At 37.7% G+C, this 17,566-nt stretch overlaps 1 protein-coding gene across 3 annotated transcripts in view; it reads left to right on the forward strand.

Annotated features, from left to right (window-relative positions):
- The window catches only part of Chl1 (cell adhesion molecule L1 like), a 75,456-nt gene extending 63,094 nt beyond the window's left edge, over window positions 1-12,362 (forward strand). For 2 of the 3 annotated variants that reach the window (XM_026409022.2, XM_026409023.2), the window contains 8 exons: window positions 1,021-1,136; window positions 1,278-1,482; window positions 1,836-1,958; window positions 3,809-3,988; window positions 7,650-7,811; window positions 8,464-8,595; window positions 10,235-10,307; window positions 12,146-12,362. In XM_026409022.2, coding sequence (XP_026264807.2) covers window positions 1,021-1,136; window positions 1,278-1,482; window positions 1,836-1,958; window positions 3,809-3,988; window positions 7,650-7,811; window positions 8,464-8,595; window positions 10,235-10,307; window positions 12,146-12,362 — 1,208 coding nt within the window. The remainder of the gene's footprint in view (window positions 1-1,020; window positions 1,137-1,277; window positions 1,483-1,835; window positions 1,959-3,808; window positions 3,989-7,649; window positions 7,812-8,463; window positions 8,596-10,234; window positions 10,308-12,145) is intronic. The other variant, XM_026409024.2, reaches the window with a different exon arrangement.
- Window positions 12,363-17,566: the final 5,204 nt, after the last annotated feature.

Below are 17,566 nucleotides of genomic sequence, written 5' to 3' on the forward strand. Positions count from 1 at the left end.
GTTTCCTCTTTGTTTTTCTAGAAAAACGTCCTCTCTTTATTTTGAAAATCGAAGACCTGAAATTATCACTGAGCTCAGTTGAGCAATAAAACTGTCCTGAACTTTTAAAAGTCTGCAGTTAGCTTTGCCCTTCGTTTTGAAGGACTTCCCAACAGATCTGCTGCAGAGCCATGAACCTCACCTGCCTGTCCGGAGACTTCTTATTACAAATAAGGCACAGACCCAGATCTGTATATAGAATTGTACACACACACACACTCATGCTCACACTCAGCAGTTAGGAAGCGCTGGTGATATGATCATATTTCTAATTGCTAATAGCATTTGAACTGCTGCAAGCATGACTAGAAAAAGAGAAGTCTCTGTGTTCCACATCATTCCAAATGGGGAGTTATTTTGATTATTCCTTTCAGCATCACTTGATGTTTGGATTTTTCTACTCAAATAGAGTAGAACACAGCACTTAGGACCTGTTAGCCCCGGATGCATGTCTTGGGTTTATTCCTTGTTATTAATCTTTCCTGTAGAAGAGGATAATGAGAGCAATCTCATAAGGTTACTCTAAGGATTACATGGGTTGGCTAATTTAATCTTTAGAATAACCCTATGAAACGTGCCTGACATATAGCATGTGTTCCATGAGTGCTTTTGCTTTTAATATTTGATTAAACGAATTCCCAAAGTCGTATTTTGTATTGCTGGTGTAGTTCATTTGCTTTAAAAGACAAGATGGCCACAGGATGCTTCACGGTATGTTGTTTTAAATTCCCTTTACATTTGCCCCCGTGATAAACCTCCAGAGAGCCTCATTTCTTAGTTTTGTATGGGACATTCTCTTCTAGGAACCCATTTGGGCTGAGGAACTCCTCTGTAACGAGGAAATCTGGTTTCCATTCAGATTTAATTTCACAAAAGTCTTGTCCCTAGATCAAGCAGTATGAGAATCACCTCTAGGGAAGGATTGTCATCTTTGGGTTTAGAGGTGGTTAAAGAAGCTCATCAACCTTCTGTGCTTAACAGATCCTGACACCGCGCCAGTGATCCATGGGGTGGACGTTATAAACAGCACGTTGGTGAAAGTTGGCTGGTCAACAATCCCCAAGGACAGGGTGCACGGACATCTGAAAGGATACCAGGTCTTTATCACCCCATTTCTTATTGTTCTGTTTGGGTCTCTCCTGAGCCATGTGAGCTAATTTTGGAGGAAGCCAAGAGAGAATCTACCATTGTGGTTGATGTGTGATGGATAGGTGAAAAGGCTCATGTTTTCATTGCAGATAAATTGGTGGAAAACAAAGAGTCTGTTGGATGGAAGAGTGCATCCCAAGGAAGTAAACATTCTAAGATTTTCAGGACAAAGAAACTATGGAATGGTCCCTTCCCTAGATCCCTTCAGTGAATTTCACTTGACCGTCTTAGCCTATAATTCCAAAGGTGCTGGGCCCGAGAGTGAGCCTTATATATTTCAAACGCCAGAAGGAGGTAAGAAAATAACCAAGGTAGGGGTTGGGGTTGTGGCTCAGTGGTAGAGCACTTGCCTGGCATGCGTAAGGCATGGGGTTTGATCCTCAGCACCACATAAATATAAATAAATAAAATAAAGGTATTGTGTCCACCTACAACTAAAAAAATTAAAAGAAAATTAAAAAGAAAAGAACCAAGGAGAATAATAGCTTTAACAATGGGAATTGCCCAGTGGCCTTATTAAACATGGCCTCCCCTATTAATAGTTAATACACACTTGTTTGAGTTAACTCCTCAATTTCTCTAATACTTTGTAATCTAATAGGGCTTATTAGGAACTTACCACTTGTTTATGATCTTGTGTTTTCTAGTGCCCGAACAACCAGCTTTTCTCAAAGTCATCAAAGTTGATAAAGACACTGCCACTTTATCCTGGGGACTACCTAAGAAACTAAATGGAAACTTAACTGGCTATCTGTTACAATACCAGATAAGTAAGTAGCAATTTGCTTCAGGGTTCACTTGCTTGTAGGTCACTTTTTAACAGGAGGAGTTGGCATGCTGTATTAAAGATCTAACGATTACCTAAGTCTATGTTTTGGAGGCTGCAATACTTCCTTTATAGCACCCAGGTCTGTAAAGTCACTTGCAGGAACATTTCAGCCCCGACCTGTTTTTATAATTAAAGTTTTATTGGAACACAACCATGACCATGTCCTCTTATTTATATATTGCCTGGAGCTGTGTTCTCACTAGATTGGCCAACGGGAGTTGTTGCCACAGAGGATTCCTGGTCCTCCAGAGTCTAAAATATTTATGGTCTATCTCTCGGTATAAAAAGTTTGTAGACCTCAGTTCCAGAAGAATAATAATGTGTCAGTGGGTGCCAGAAAACATATGTTTACTATTCATTACAACTTGTAAAGAAGAGGCCTTGGGAATTAAGAAACTTGATCAGGAACAGAGTTAGTATGCAACATAAAGAAGATTTGAGGGGCTGTGGTTGTAGTTCAGTGGCAGAGCACTTGCCTAGCATGCATGAGGCACCGGGTTCGATTCTCAGCACTGCATATAAATAAATAAAATAAAGGTCCATCTTGACAACTAAAAAAATTTTTAAAAAATTAAAAAAGAAGAAGATTAAAAGCACCGTGACTCTCATACTGCACTGTCTCATCTGCCTGGAATACATGGTTCTGGTCTCAACTCTAAACATACTTGTGTGTGCAGAAGCCTGTATCTCCATCACTCTGGTTCAGGTAACACGGAGAGGACCAAAGTGTTGTCTTTGATCATAACTCAGAAAATAATCTGCCCATATGCTCCTGTGCCATGAGATTGAAAATGTTTAAGCAAAATTAGATCATTTTGAAATGGTAGGACATCCTTGCTATAACAATCTTCTCATCTAAGCATCAAGTTAAATGGAAAATCTGGGGCTCAGACCACAGAAAACTTACGCAGTAGCCTAACAATGAGGATTTTAGAATTTGAGGGTGTGAAATCCTGTATGGTTAAAAAAAAAAAAACCGAGAAGAAATCCAGTCTAACAGGTTTAGGAAAGCCAGCCCGATGTGCTACTCATGCATCACTTAAAGATCTTGCAGCTTTTGCAGCGATGACTTCTGCAGAGTTGGGTGCATGTATTTAGCTACTTGTAAGCCAGATTCAAATGGAAGTAGCATTTTTTAGCATTTTTGAATGCTTGCTGTGTAGCAAGATCATTACCAAATACACTCTCTGCATTATTTTATTAAGAAAAAAAAAAAAAAACAACTAAGATCAGTACTGTCAGTATTCCACGGAAGCAGGAATTGAGGCTTACCGACAACACTTACCTGGGGGTATATGTCACTTCATTGTAATTCAAGGAACATACGTACTTATTTACTGACACACATTAAACTAGGGACCATATCATCATTGTCTAAATTGTCCCTCCAGGAGAAGATTAAAAGTACTTAAGTCAAGGATACAATGAAAATAATGGGGGAAAGTCCATCATTTTTAATGAGTACGATGAAGGTGGCTGGCTCCAATATGGCATAGCGATTAGGAATGCAATCTCTGGGGGTCAAACGATGATGGTTTATGCAAATCTCAGTTTGCCAATTACGGACTCTAGATCTGGGCAAAGTGTTTATTCTTGATCAATCTCAGTCATCCCCCGATGCCTGAGTCATCAGTAATCCCGTCTATACCCTAAGATTGGATGAGTCGATAGTTATGAATAATTAAAATAATTCCTTGTGCAACACAGGCCTATGTATAAGCAAAACTAAGGGGTGGTGTCACTTGAGTCATGTGAAATCTGAGGCATCATTATGTCCGTTTATTCCTCTAGTCAATGACACCTATGAGATTGGAGAATTAAACGCTGTCAACATTTCAACTCCAACCAAACCCAGCTGGCGTCTCTCAAACCTCAATGCAACCACCAAGTACAAGTTCTACTTGAGAGCTTGCACCTCCAAAGGCTGTGGGAAGCCCATCACGGAGGAGAGCGCCACCTTGGGAGAAGGGAGTAAGTACCCCAGCCTTCTGCACCTTGTGTCTCGACACACCCGTGGTCCTAAGGAAGAAATGCACCATGCACTCACGGGAGATGAGGAAAGATGGCAGTCCAAATCCATCTGACCTTCTGTTTGCCGTGAGCATAGATACGGAATTTACTAACACTGTTGGCAAAGTTCACACGGATGAGTTATGAACAGCAGCAATCAGACCCCAGCCAAGGCTACACTAAGGCCAGGAACCATAATTCTTCTTAATTAAAGTAGGAGACACGAGGTCATAATGTCATTCACAAAGTTGGTGGAGGGATATTTTTTCTTTGAGTCATGAATCCATAAAGAATAATATTTGCCTTTTGCCTCAATAGGCATTTTTGCCACACAGCGATAATGTATCTTATTTCCAGACCTGGATTCATATCATGCCTAGATTTAGATGTCTCTTTTGTTGTACTATCTGGTGGTTGATACCAACTACCTGAATGGAAAGTGGCTCACCAATTATGATTTCACTTGCAGTTCAATTCTCCTAATTCAAGTAGACTTTTCTTTTCATTCCTATCTTATAACCACATTTTCCTTCCTGAATTATTTCTCCAGTTATGATGTTAGCAGTGTTCTTCCTAAATTTTTTTTTTTTTAATATCCAGAGGCACCAGCAGAGAAATAAGCTGGCAGAGTGAAGGGAAAAGCATCAGAGGAACTGGTGTAATTCACTAAGAAGTTAAGAAGGACTTCTGAAGGGTTCAGGCTGGTCAGGAAGGGGGGGATTTGGTGGAAAAAGAAGCAGTGGGTGTTGGGGAAGGGAAATAGATGCATTTTTTACCACGTAGCAAATGGCAAATATCGTTCTGTTGTAAATGCTTTTCCAAATTGTAATTTAGAAAAACAACAGATTCAGGGGGAAGAAATACCAAGAGGAGAAAACAGTAAAGAAGAACATTAAATTATCTATCATTTATTAAAGAGAGATTTTAAATAGACATGAGTTTGTGAGTCACCATAAATCAGTGTGTCTCTACCTCTTCTTGTTTCTACTTGATCTTCTTTGTTTTCTTTTTGGTAATGGGGATTGAACTCAGGGGCACTCAACCACTGAGCCATATACCCAGCTCTATTTTGTATTTAATTCAGAGACAGGGTCTCACTGAGTTGCTTAGCACCTCACTGTTGCTGAAGCTGGCTTTGAACTCACCATCCTCCTGTCTCAGCCTCCCGTGCTGCTGGGATTAAAGGTGTGCACCACCACACCCGGCTTCTACTTTATCTTGTTAACAAAATTTTTATGTTCTTCCAAATCCTTAAACACTTAAAACTCCCTTAAATAGGAAGAAGATACATTCAGATAACCCACAAAGGCATCCAAAAACTATTTCCAAGGGAGAATTGAACACTGAGTGCAATAAACTGATTTATCTTCTCATAAAATTTAAACTAGCTTCAAGAGGGTGGCTGGACACTTTCTAGTGACTAAAGGATCTTATTTGTTAGGGATTCAAACTGGCATCCAGGGTTCCATTCAGAGATGAGAATTCGTCACCTAAATACATCATCTAAATATATCCAAATAAATTACGTTATTTTTAACAACAGGTTTGAAGGCACAGAAATGGTTGTTGGATAGAAACAGGAACATGAGATTCATGGGAAATGCTAGTCTGATTCTTGCCAATTTGCAGCATAAAAGGAAAAAAAAAATCACACAACTGCCTCACCAGTGTTGCACATTCTAGCATGTAGGTTGAAGATTTGGGGCTGGGTTGCATTCATGCTTGACAAATTGGGGTGTGGAGGGTGGAAATGCCACATGTGTGATTTTAACCAGTGCTACATCATCTCTCTGCGAACTAAAGATATCACTAATGTTCTCTAGTATCTTAAAGCAGATTTCTTCACTGTCTTTTGTGTCGATAATATAAAAATGTTCCTTACTAGGATGTTTGTGCTCTTTTTCAGGAATCTTCATTTTCAATTACCAGCTACTGTTCCCTTCCTCAGTTGACACTGATTTCTCTTCTGTAGACATGTCTTGCCATATGTCTTATCCTTCCCCGCCCCACACACACTGGGTTTCAACATGATCTTTGAAAAAAAAAAAAGTATATTTCTGCCGAGGAGATGCATCTTGGCATCATTAGATACTGCAAAAATGATACCTTTTGTGCAAATTGGAATCTACTACTGCATGTCTGTCTTCTTCTTGCTCTGCCTGCATAGCCCATTTTAAGATGGTTTGGTGCTTATTTATACTGTGTTATGCAATAGACATGCATTTAAAAAAAAAGTCCTCTGGTATTCGTTCCAATTTTCGGGTGACTCCCATTCCATAATCTGAGAGAGGGGGAAAAAATGAAGTTAATTAGAAATATTATTAGTTGTTTCAATAAATCATATGCTTTTCTCTAATTTTTCAAAAGTTTGAACTACTTAACATTATACTAATATTTCTTTTTTTTTCCCAGGCTCAAAATTGATTGCATTCTATTTCAACGTTGATTAATCCTACAGGCTTTGCTCAGCTATATAACTGACCTTATGTTGTCCAGGGTGCCACTTTAAATAAAGGCTTTCAGTTGTTCATTAACTATATAAGCAATTTGTATTCTATAGTGAAGTTTTAACCAAATATGGAAGGTAAAATATACCCATTTGAGACAGAGTTTTCATAAGTCCTTATATTCTAAATAAGAAACACTTTATTTCATGTATAAATTGTTATATCGTTTTCAGGTTTGCATTTATAAAATTGAGTTGATTCCTAGCAAAACTATATATTAAATGCAAAAATAGTTTGCATATTTGGTTGCAAGATCAGAAATTTTATGTATTTAATGAAACTTTAAATGAAATTTAATGAAACTTGAAATGAAATTTATGAAATTTAATAAAACTTGACTCATTTTCATCTGTTACTCTGAGGTTCTACCATCAATGTATTGACATCTCGATAATTCTTTTTGGAAAATTATTAATTTCTCATACCACTTTCAAAAATGTCAGTGAAACCATTCCATTTAAATGTTCCTATAAACCTGCACTTTATGTAGCTTAAATTTCCACTAATTTCAAATATTTAATATATAACCATATTATGATGCTATTCCATCAGTATTTATAGACAAGATCCAGTCAAAAACAATATGTATGTATCTATAGGTGTATATGCATGTGCATATATCTATATGTACGTACATAATGTAGTGATTTAATATTTAGTTATTTTAAATATATTTAAGTAAAATCATAATGCCATATGCTGTCAATTATAAGTCAAACAGGCCTTTGTCATTTCCCCACTAGGTCTATGGAAATCCAAAATTGCACATCACAGAATATAACTTCTTTGAAGTCTGTGTTTGGTTTTGAACCACTCACATGACCGGGCAGATTTATAGACCATTCCATCCACAACCTATCATCTCAAGAGCCCATGAATCAAACTCATTTCATTTATTCATTTCAGCATATTAAAAAAAAAAACACAAGTCTTGAAATGTTGATATTCTCATTCATTCCATTATCCAAGACCTATTTAAGAAAACGAAATGCTAAAATGGCTTGATTTTTTTTTTCAATCTCAAATAACAGAATTTTTTTTTTTTTTTTTACCTGTCATATCCTGCCTTTCAGTGGTGACATAATTTATATGATTTCACTGTGTACCTTTCTCAGGTGAAGGTGTCAGGAAGATGGCAGAAGGAGTAAATCTTACTCAAAAGATTCACCCCGTAGAGGTATTTGAGCCGGGAGCGGAACATATAGTTCACCTCATGACTAAGAATTGGGGTGATAACGATAGTATTTTTCAAGATGTAATTGAGACAAGAGGGAGAGGTGAGAAACGAGCTTCTGTTTGGGGTAGTCTTAGGCCGTCCCTCTGTGTCCTTCCTGTGAATTCATTTTACATTTCCCATGAAAGACAAAACCAGAGAGTGCCTTCGTTGCGAAGGGCATCATGTCCATTTTTATTGCCACCGCATCTTAAAATCTTCCAAACGAAAAACACCCCGCACTCGTTCAGTTGATCCCTACGTTTTCTACCAGAGTTGTTGCTTAAAAATGCCTCCTGCTCATTAACGCATGTTAATAACGAAAACTAAAAGGAAAACAAGAACCCAGCCCCAACTCCCAGAGGCTCCATGGCGTTGTGCTCATAACCAAGTCAGCTCCTGCTTTCTTTGCCCCTCTGCTTCTTGCCTACTGAAGGTCACCTGCCTCTACTGTCCTCTCTGGTTTTCCTCCTAATCAAAGCAACTTATTATCAAAGGCCCTTTCTTAATAAATATGGAATGATTCCTTAGTGCCTCCCACCACCCCACCAAGGAAAGACCTCAGATCACTTTTCTTCTGGGATCATTCCAAGGAAAGATAATATCGATCTCATTTTGGTTGTTTAAAAAATAATTTCTGACTTTCCCCCAAAGTGATGTGATGTGTACATGACTGTTCCTAGCGTTCAGTGTTGTGACTTCTTTTCGTACGACAGAATATGCCGGGTTGTATGATGACATCTCCACCCAAGGCTGGTTTATCGGATTGATGTGTGCAATCGCTCTTCTCACACTGATTCTGTTAACTGTTTGCTTTGTGAAGAGGAATAAAGGTGGGAAGTATTCAGGTAAGACTGTTTCTTCCCTGAGTGATTTTTAACAAACGGTGTTTTCTGGGATGCATTCTTCAGAATTATTATTAATTTATTATTTTATATTGCACATCAAAGTGAAACTTAAGCAAATTCCGTAAATATACTAGAGGGAGAATATTGCTGAATGAACCAACTAAAGATAATATGTGCGGTCTATCCTATTATCTCTAAGTAGTTGCTTGTTTTCTAGTTTCTAGTATTTAAAACAGGCTCCAACAAGGCACATAATAGTTCCACGCTTTTATTTTCTATCCATAGAATATCTGAGATATTAAGGAAATGTATTCATAAATGACACAGGTGCTTTTTGTTTTTTAATTTAATTTTTATTAGTGCATCATAATATTACATAAAAGTGGGGTTCATTATACATACATGAATCTGACATTTTTGTTCTAGTGCCTTCCGGAGCACTGGCTCCTCTACTCCATCTTGCCCGAGTTAACTATTGCATTGCCTTGGCCATGCATGCATAACACTGTGGTGCTATTTACCATGACATCTGTTGGGTACCCCACCTCTTGAATTAATGGTATATTCCATATAAATAAAAAGCATTCTTTTTTTTCTATAATGTTTGCTTTTATTTTAATTGCATTCACCTTTCAAACTTATTTTGTCTTTTTTCTGATATATGTATTATCATAAATAATTTTACTTAGAATTCATCCTGCTTTTTATAGGAGGGAAGGTTTAGATCCCACAACTATTTGTTATTAGCAAGTGGTTCCTCCAGCAAATGTTTATTGGGAATCCATCATATACATAGAACCATCTAGGGCACAATTTTCTCCATTTTTTTTAAAATTCCATGGATAATTTGTGAAGTTATGCATCTCAGGTTTTTCTTTCAATTATGAATTATATTCGTGATGGCTCATGAATATTCTACATCTCTCATTGGAAACTTTTAAAGAGATTTAGCATTCCTCTTTGGGTAGCCTCAACAAAAAACTATTAGTGAAGTGCGGACTCATCTATTTTTAAAGAACTTCCTCAAATCATGCCCTTAAAAAAAAAAAAAGACAATCCATCTTTTCAAATTGAATGAAAACTAAGAGAATCGTCTGGACAGTACTGGTACTAAGTGCCAAAAAGGAGGACGGTTTATTTCCTATTTCCAAGAAAAGGGAAACCATGACTTGTATCCCACTGTTGGAAATAAATCTAAATTTCAAAATGTTGCAGTAGCCCTTGATAATTTGTCATTGAGGCAATTTTAGTAAGACAGTGATACAGAGTAATTAAATGATTGATTTCTTTTATACATGTTAGTTTCATGACAGATCTGATAGGGCATCTTGAAAATGTTTGGATAGTAAAATGAATATTAACTAATTTGGTCTTCATCAAGGGGCCAGTATAAAGTGACTCTTTCAAGATGTGAGGACAATATAATATCAAGTAGTCTCATGAAGACTGGCAGCATACTGACGGCATAATGAAAACTACATATAACCCAGATAATTCCTTTTCTTTCTTATCACTGGTTTCAGGAAAATCTGAAATTATGCTGTTGTTTTTGATTCACTGCCTTTCAACTGCACTGCCAAAGTGTCGTGAGCAAATTTTTGCATTATCCACATCCTTACTTTTTTTTTTTTTTTTTCAGTGAAAGAAAAAGAGGACTTACATCCGGATCCAGAAGTCCAGTCCGTGAAAGATGAAACTTTTGGTGAATACAGGTAAATGGTAACCTTCCTTTTCAAAATGCACATATTCATCAGGTATACTAAAGGTGCAAAAAAGGGCTTGTGATACAAGGACACTGTTGTTACTTAGCTGGAATGTCTGCTTGGAGTGGATCAAATATCTTAAAATCACTCTTTAGCGTGGCCACAGTGAACCTCGGTCACATTCACTCTTGTATCCACAGACACATGCGTATACCTTCCATGTACCTACAAAGGTAAATAGGTTACAAACCCAGCCCTCTAGGTGACACAAGTCTGTGAGGGGAAGATGCTTATAGATGCAAATAACTGAAATTAAGTAGTTACACAAAAGGGAAGGGATTTCTGCCTGGGTGGATTCTGCAGAAAGAAATATCCAAAAGAGATAAGGTAGGCCATAAAGGATGAGAAGATTGTGTTGCTGTAGCTGCTGGGCAGAGCACAGCCAAACATACAATGATATATAAGGGTGCCATACATGGGAGAAAGAGCAAGAAATGAAGTATAAAGTAGGGGGCTCTCCAGGATGTGTTGAGATTCCTTTTCAGCCAGGTGTGGTGATGCATGCCTGTAATCCCATCAACTGGGCGACTAAGAAGGATTGCAAGTTCAAAGCCAAACTGGTAAGATCTTGTATCCAAATAAAAAACCCAAAAATGGTGGGGGTGTGATTCAGTGGTAAAGCAATCCTGGGTCCAATGCCTAGTACTGGCCGGGGAGAGGGGAAACAGAGCACACCCCAGTGACCTACTTCCTCCAGCTACTCCCCAACTGTCTACAGTTACCACCCGCTAGTACATTAAATTATTAAGCCATCGAATGGATTAATCCACTGATGAGATTATAGCTCTCGTAATCTAATCATGTCACCTCTGAATATTCCTGCATTGCCACAAGAGTGTTTCCGGGGATCCCTCATCTGCAACCTAAAGTAAGCCCGGCTTACTCCTGGTCACTTAGGAGCATCAGGGCTGGATGAGGATCCAGGGTCCACACAGCAGTGTAAACAGAACCCGGGAAATGGAGACCTGGCTCCACATTTCCCTCTTGAAAGTGACACAGGCCAACTTTGCTTAGTTTTCTTTGGCCAAAGCAAGTTATATGTGGAGATGAAGAACTCTGTGTGGACAGGAAGTACGACCATACCATGTTCCCAGAAGGCTGAGGTTAGATATTTGATGAATAGCACTGGCGTATACACACATCATAAATCTACAGGTTTAAATTAGATTTTTTTTCTGAATCAATGCTTTTTCAGGTTTTATAAATTAATTTTATTTGATGTGTGTCTTTATAAAACTAATTGGTACTTTTTAAAAAATCCTGATCAGAAATTTAGAAAATTGTATCACTCTATAGTTTGCTAAATTCAATTTGCTTCTCTTGAAAAGCAAAACCCACCCTATTAATAGACGTACAGCATTTATGTTTTAAAAATACCAACCTTTTCTTCTTATTTTCAGTTTAACATATCTGAATTTGTTAACTTTTATCCGTTGGTTATTTCACAGACTTTGAGACCATAGTGCCTTTTTGCCAATCAACAGGTTGAATCTCTACATGCCCCCCTACCCACCCACCCCCCCAAGCTCCTGAATTTAAGAGAAACAGAAATGTTGAGAGTGATAGAAAATCATTTCTCCATGACTGAGAAAGGTGCAGCTCACTTGTGACTCTTTAAGTACTGATTTGTGAAAATGTCCTCTGAGCTTCACGTACCTACCTGTCTCCCATGCTAATAAGAATCCCTGAAGAATCCTAAAGCCTGTTGGCACCAGGGAGAAGGAATTGCTTTCCATGCCTATGATGAGTCCTGGATTCTGTTGAACTCTTCTTTTTTTACTTCTCAGTGACAGTGATGAGAAACCCCTCAAAGGAAGCCTTCGGTCCCTCCATCGGGATATGCAAGCCACGGAAAGTGCTGACAGCTTAGTGGAGTACGGAGAGGGAGACCACGGTCTCTTCAACGAAGATGGATCGTTTATTGGTGCTTACACGGGGTCCAAGGAGAAGGGATCTGTGGAGAGCAATGGAAGCTCCACCGCCACGTTTCCACTTCGAGCATAAACAGCGCCCATGCAAACGAGGTCCCGTGTCACCCCAACCTTCCATGTGCATCTGTCCAAGGGAGCAAGAACGTTCATGTAGGAATAGAAACACGCCTGCAGATTGGCATCCCGAGTGCCATGTGCTGCAGATGGGTGGAGAATCATAACAGCACTGCCTTCAAAGATGGAACACCAGACACCTCAGGCCACGTCTTATTTTTTTTTGCTTTACTTTGCAGGTGCTCACAATGCAGAACACAACAACAGTTCCTGGGTTTAGATCCACCTCCTCTGAATCCAAAGCACCCCTTGAGCACTCCACATCGCCTGATATTTTTTTCCTGTTCACTGTGTGCATTGATTTGCCACCTTTGGGTTTAATCTCTGTGTACACATTGGTATTCAGTCTCTGAGAACTGTCTGGATGACTTTGCTTCCTTGCAGGTTCAAAAGATCCTAAGCAAACTGGTTATTTAAAATGTAAAAAAAAAAAAGAAATATGAATATCTTATTAAAACACTTCCTTGAATATATACAGTCTGAATTTATTATTTAAATGTTAGTAGGAAAAAAAAAAGTCTTAGGTGAAAAAAAGCAACTAGTATTTATTGAGCTCCTAACTCTTTGCCCCAGAGATGGTCATGTTTAAAACAGAGTTATAACGTTTTAATTTCAATGTCAATTTTTTTAAGAAAAAAATTTTATCGGTTATAACATTCAGAAGCATCTTCATTGCTTGTTCATTTTTAGCTTTTTCTTTTTTTCTTGTGGCACTAACTTTAGCTTCAAAGGTGCAGTGGTCAGAAGGTCCTTGTACAAAGAACAGGTGTCCTGTGTAGTACCTGGTTCTGGATTCTAATAGGCATTTCTATGTCATCATCTTCCAGTTGGTCACTGTGACCCTTTTTTGTTTGTTTATGTGGTGGTACATTGGCATATGTTTCATGAACGCATTGTACAGATTACGTTAGTATTTCCACAATTTAAAACCATAGATGTGTTTTATTTTGGAGTGGGAAAAAAGAACCCCGGGCAGGCATGTCTGTACAGGTAGAGTATAGAGTTAGATTGCCGTCTTCCTTCTTCCAAACTGCAGCCAGTGACCTGATCTTCCTGAACTGAAGACTTTGTATGAAGCCTTTGGATTTTGTTCTCGTAGCGTGCTTTTCCAACCGCCTCAAAATCAAAGCTCATATAAATATCGAGGGAAACGTTTTCCTGTTTTTCAGAATAAGTTTTTGTTGTTGAGTCCCAGTCCCAGTCCCCAACAAAGAAAAACTATTGACAGTGCACATTCCTATGCATAGATTTGTGTAGATCACATTTTAAATGCACTTACAGTGAGATTTTCTTTTTCTTCCCCTATAATTTCTTCTTGTCAAAGTCAGTGCAAATTCAGGGAATTGAGTTCCTGGCTTGTGGGCTCCTAGTAGGTCCTTTTCAAAATAATATATGGAAATGTTGTAGAAAGTGGTATGAAGGACTGTTCATACCTATCTGTAAAATTGAGCGTTCAACTTCTCGTTTAATAGAAACCTGTTTAACCTCACCCTGAAACGATGAAGTATTTAAAAGAAATTGACTCACAGATGTTGCTTTATTTTTTTTTTGAACTGTGATTATTTAATGTGTACTGTTAATTCCGAACCTATGATTTATGTGATCCATGATGTATCTTGGGGACCCAACCCTGAGACATTAATAATGGCTGATGAGGTCATGTGCATGGAATAGTTGTCCTTTTAACCTCATGTGTCCTGCAAGCCCAAGATGCAAGTCTTACTCAAAACCATATTCATGGGCTTGGAATTGACCATACCCCTGGAAATAAACATTCACGAGGGGAATATCCCGGCCCCCCACCCATGTGATTGCAAGGGTCCTCACATCCAACACTGCAGCTTGAGCCTCTAGCACGAGCTGATTTCTAAGGCACAGAAATCAGAGATATCCTCATGTCTAGATTTTTCTGAGAGGCATGTGTGATGCTCAGCTCCTGACCAGGTGAAGGCTGGGACTCTCAAGTTCGATTCTGCCATTATTCTATTCCTCTTCTCGGTCATCCCTGAAAAAGTGGTTTTAAGAAGGTCTTGCAGATTGGAAATCATGTCTCAAAGGTGAGAATTCGATCCTTTAGAAATATTAGAATCTTAAGTCAGAAGTCAATGCAAATATGGAAATATTGACTCTGAGACTTTCTCATCCTTCAGCTGAGAAACAAGGTGCCTAATCATATTTTCAGAGGGTTAAAACTGACAGACATGAAAAATGAGATTGGATCGTGTCTGTCTTGTGCCCTACCTGATGCCTCTTCTCAATACAACTTGGCTTTTCCTAGAAACATTCAGCATGGAATTCCATGACTTTCCCTGGTTTCAGTTATGAAATTATTCATGTGTTGTAAGAATCAGAATAAGTTTTAAATGAAAAACAAAATCAAGTAGGTTAAACTGGATTTTCTCCTTTTCCTTCAGAAAACGAGTAACAGAGTCTGTGATGTGCAGTGTTGGTTATTAATAGGCAATAATTACTTGCAAAATGCCCACTGAATAAGAGCAGCCAGTACCTAGAATTCTGTCCTTAATTGGCTTTACTGTCTCTGGTGTACCGTCAATGTGACCTTAATGTGGTCGAGTGCATATGATCTTAAGGATCATGGATGGGGACAGCCTCCTAGCGAGCTGTCCAAGGGCCGAGTAGATCCTACTCCTCTTCCGGGTTCCAGCTCTGATTTTACACATCAACCTTAGGCAAGTGGCTTCACACTCCTTCGCTTCAAACTCTCAACTTATGAAGTGCTAATGATCTTTGTCACAGGGTGTTCTTTTTTTATGAATATAAATTTGCAAATGATAAAAAAGCTAAGATGCCTTTTAACTTCATAAACAAACCTGTAATCGAATTATGTATCTAAAAGTCACCCTCCTACACACACACACACCAACTCAACTTTTATCCTGCGAGCACATAAATATATTTTTATAGAAGAACAACTCTACAGAAAAACAATAAAAAAATAAATCTACTGCTCGCTGAGCGGTACGATTTGCACATGCCATTGAAAATTATTAATCAGAAGAAAATTAAGCAGGGTCTTTGCTATATGAAAGTGTTTTTTTTCCACTAATTTTGCATGCATATTTATAAGAAAATGTGAATTTGGTGAATTTATTCTGTTGGTATAAAGGCATCTGATATTTTAGATGTACCCGTGTTTATAAGCGTGTAGAGCACAATGAAATTATGCTGGAAGTCTCAAATAATATTTTTCCTATTTTATATTCATGGAAGAGATGAGCTAAAGAGAAGACAATAATAAGAATGTTGGTGTGTTTTTCTAAGCATCTGAAACGTAATTGCCAATTGAAACCCTAAAGATGTTTACATGCCTTTAAGATATAATTCTTGTAACAGTTTTAAATTGGTTATAATGGGATTGGGTTTGTAATCTGTGGTAGTACATATCCCAGTGTTCCTATAGCGTAATAAGGAGGGCTGAGCCAAAGCTTACGTTGTTTTGTATCTTACATTGTTTGATTGTATCATCAGAAGAGATGAGAATACGTAGAGCAGGTTCCTCCCCAATTTCCATTTTTATTTTTTACTTAGGTTAATACTCACGGTAGAACTTTATTGAAATGTGTTTGTATCGTAGGTGGTGTTTGTATTATGCTTCTGACTATGTATGGTTCAAAACTATTTTCACTACACATGAAATTCAGCTTTCAAAATAAAAGTTCAACTTCATGTACTCTACAGATGTCTGGATTGTTTTCTATCCATTTTTTTTAAGAAGAATCAGAATTTACATATCAGCCCTAACTCCATTTGCTGCAGAGTCTATTAATGAATGAAGTATAAATCAATGAACTATAAGTGAGGTATAAGTAAAGTCCTTTGATTTGAATTAGAATTCATTTTTTTTGCAAATAGAGTACTTGACATCATGAAGATCTATAAAATGTACAAGATCTATAAAATGTAATGTCAATAAAATTTATACTTAAACACATATAACTTTAAGATCAACGTATATTCATCTGTTAACTTTTTTCAAGAGGATTTTCAGTATATTATACTTTCAAATATGGCTACCAGATATTTTTCACAGTGTTTTAAAGTTGGGATACCCAGTCTGGCTTGGTAGACAATCAATTGAAAAAACCTTGAAATCCTTTCATTTGTACTAAGAATCTTACATACATTCTCACATTTAGCCTTAGACTAACCTTTGGCTTTAGAACTAGGGCACAAGGAGGCTGAATAACTTGGTGTTACTACTGTGAGCAAGAACTAGAAATTAAACCCAAGGCTGTTGACTCCAAAATCAGGTCAATAACCATTATATAATGCATACTTTTTTAATTCCTTCACTCCTTCATATCCTCTTAAAAAATGCTAAAGAATAGTGTGTTTTGTTTCATGTTGATTCATTGATTATGTTTACAAACTTCTGGTTTTGAGATATGTGGTCAAGATATAAAATAGGGGAAATGATATACATAAAACAGTTGCATATGTGAAGTCTACCAAGTAGCAATTCAGAAAAAAATTGTTTTAAATGAATCACAAACATCATATTCCCTTCACTTCTATGAGAAACTGGGGCGGGGGCGAGGGGAGATGGTTCCAGAACTATTTTCCACAATGAGTGTCCTGAATGTTTTTAGGATGATTATTCTGTGTTCTTACCAGGAACCGAAATATTCAAAGAACCCGGTCTCTTCTTTTTCTATTTTCACTTGATAGTCCATAAAATACAATACACAGATTGAGTGAAGCCACTTTCCAAGGATGTGCAGTTTAGTAAGTTACTAATCTGTGCTAATACAATGGCGTTTGTATCATCAATATAGCAGCCACTGTGTGAGCAATCTGATCCTATATATACATAAGCAAATTGTAAAAGAAGGAAATGGTCAGATATTCCCTGAATTTTATATATATTGTGCAAAAACTCAAATATATAAATTCTGCGAGCAGGTCAGGAAAAATGTTTATTGGCTGGTCTATTTATAACAGAAAGGAAAATCTAGAATTTGTCATAGTAATTGCTAATGTAATCATTTTCCAAAGAAGGTTTCTTGCATCACTTTATGTTCCATCAAAGTACTTTGGAAATTCTGGTTAAAAACAAATTAATACATCTGGTGCATTACAAATTGCCAATAGAATATGTTATCCACACTTTGGGCATCCTGCAGCTATCTGCGGACTCAATCT

Source organism: Urocitellus parryii, chromosome 16, assembly GCF_045843805.1.
Source record: "Urocitellus parryii isolate mUroPar1 chromosome 16, mUroPar1.hap1, whole genome shotgun sequence".
Taxonomy (NCBI): Eukaryota; Metazoa; Chordata; class Mammalia; order Rodentia; family Sciuridae; genus Urocitellus; species Urocitellus parryii.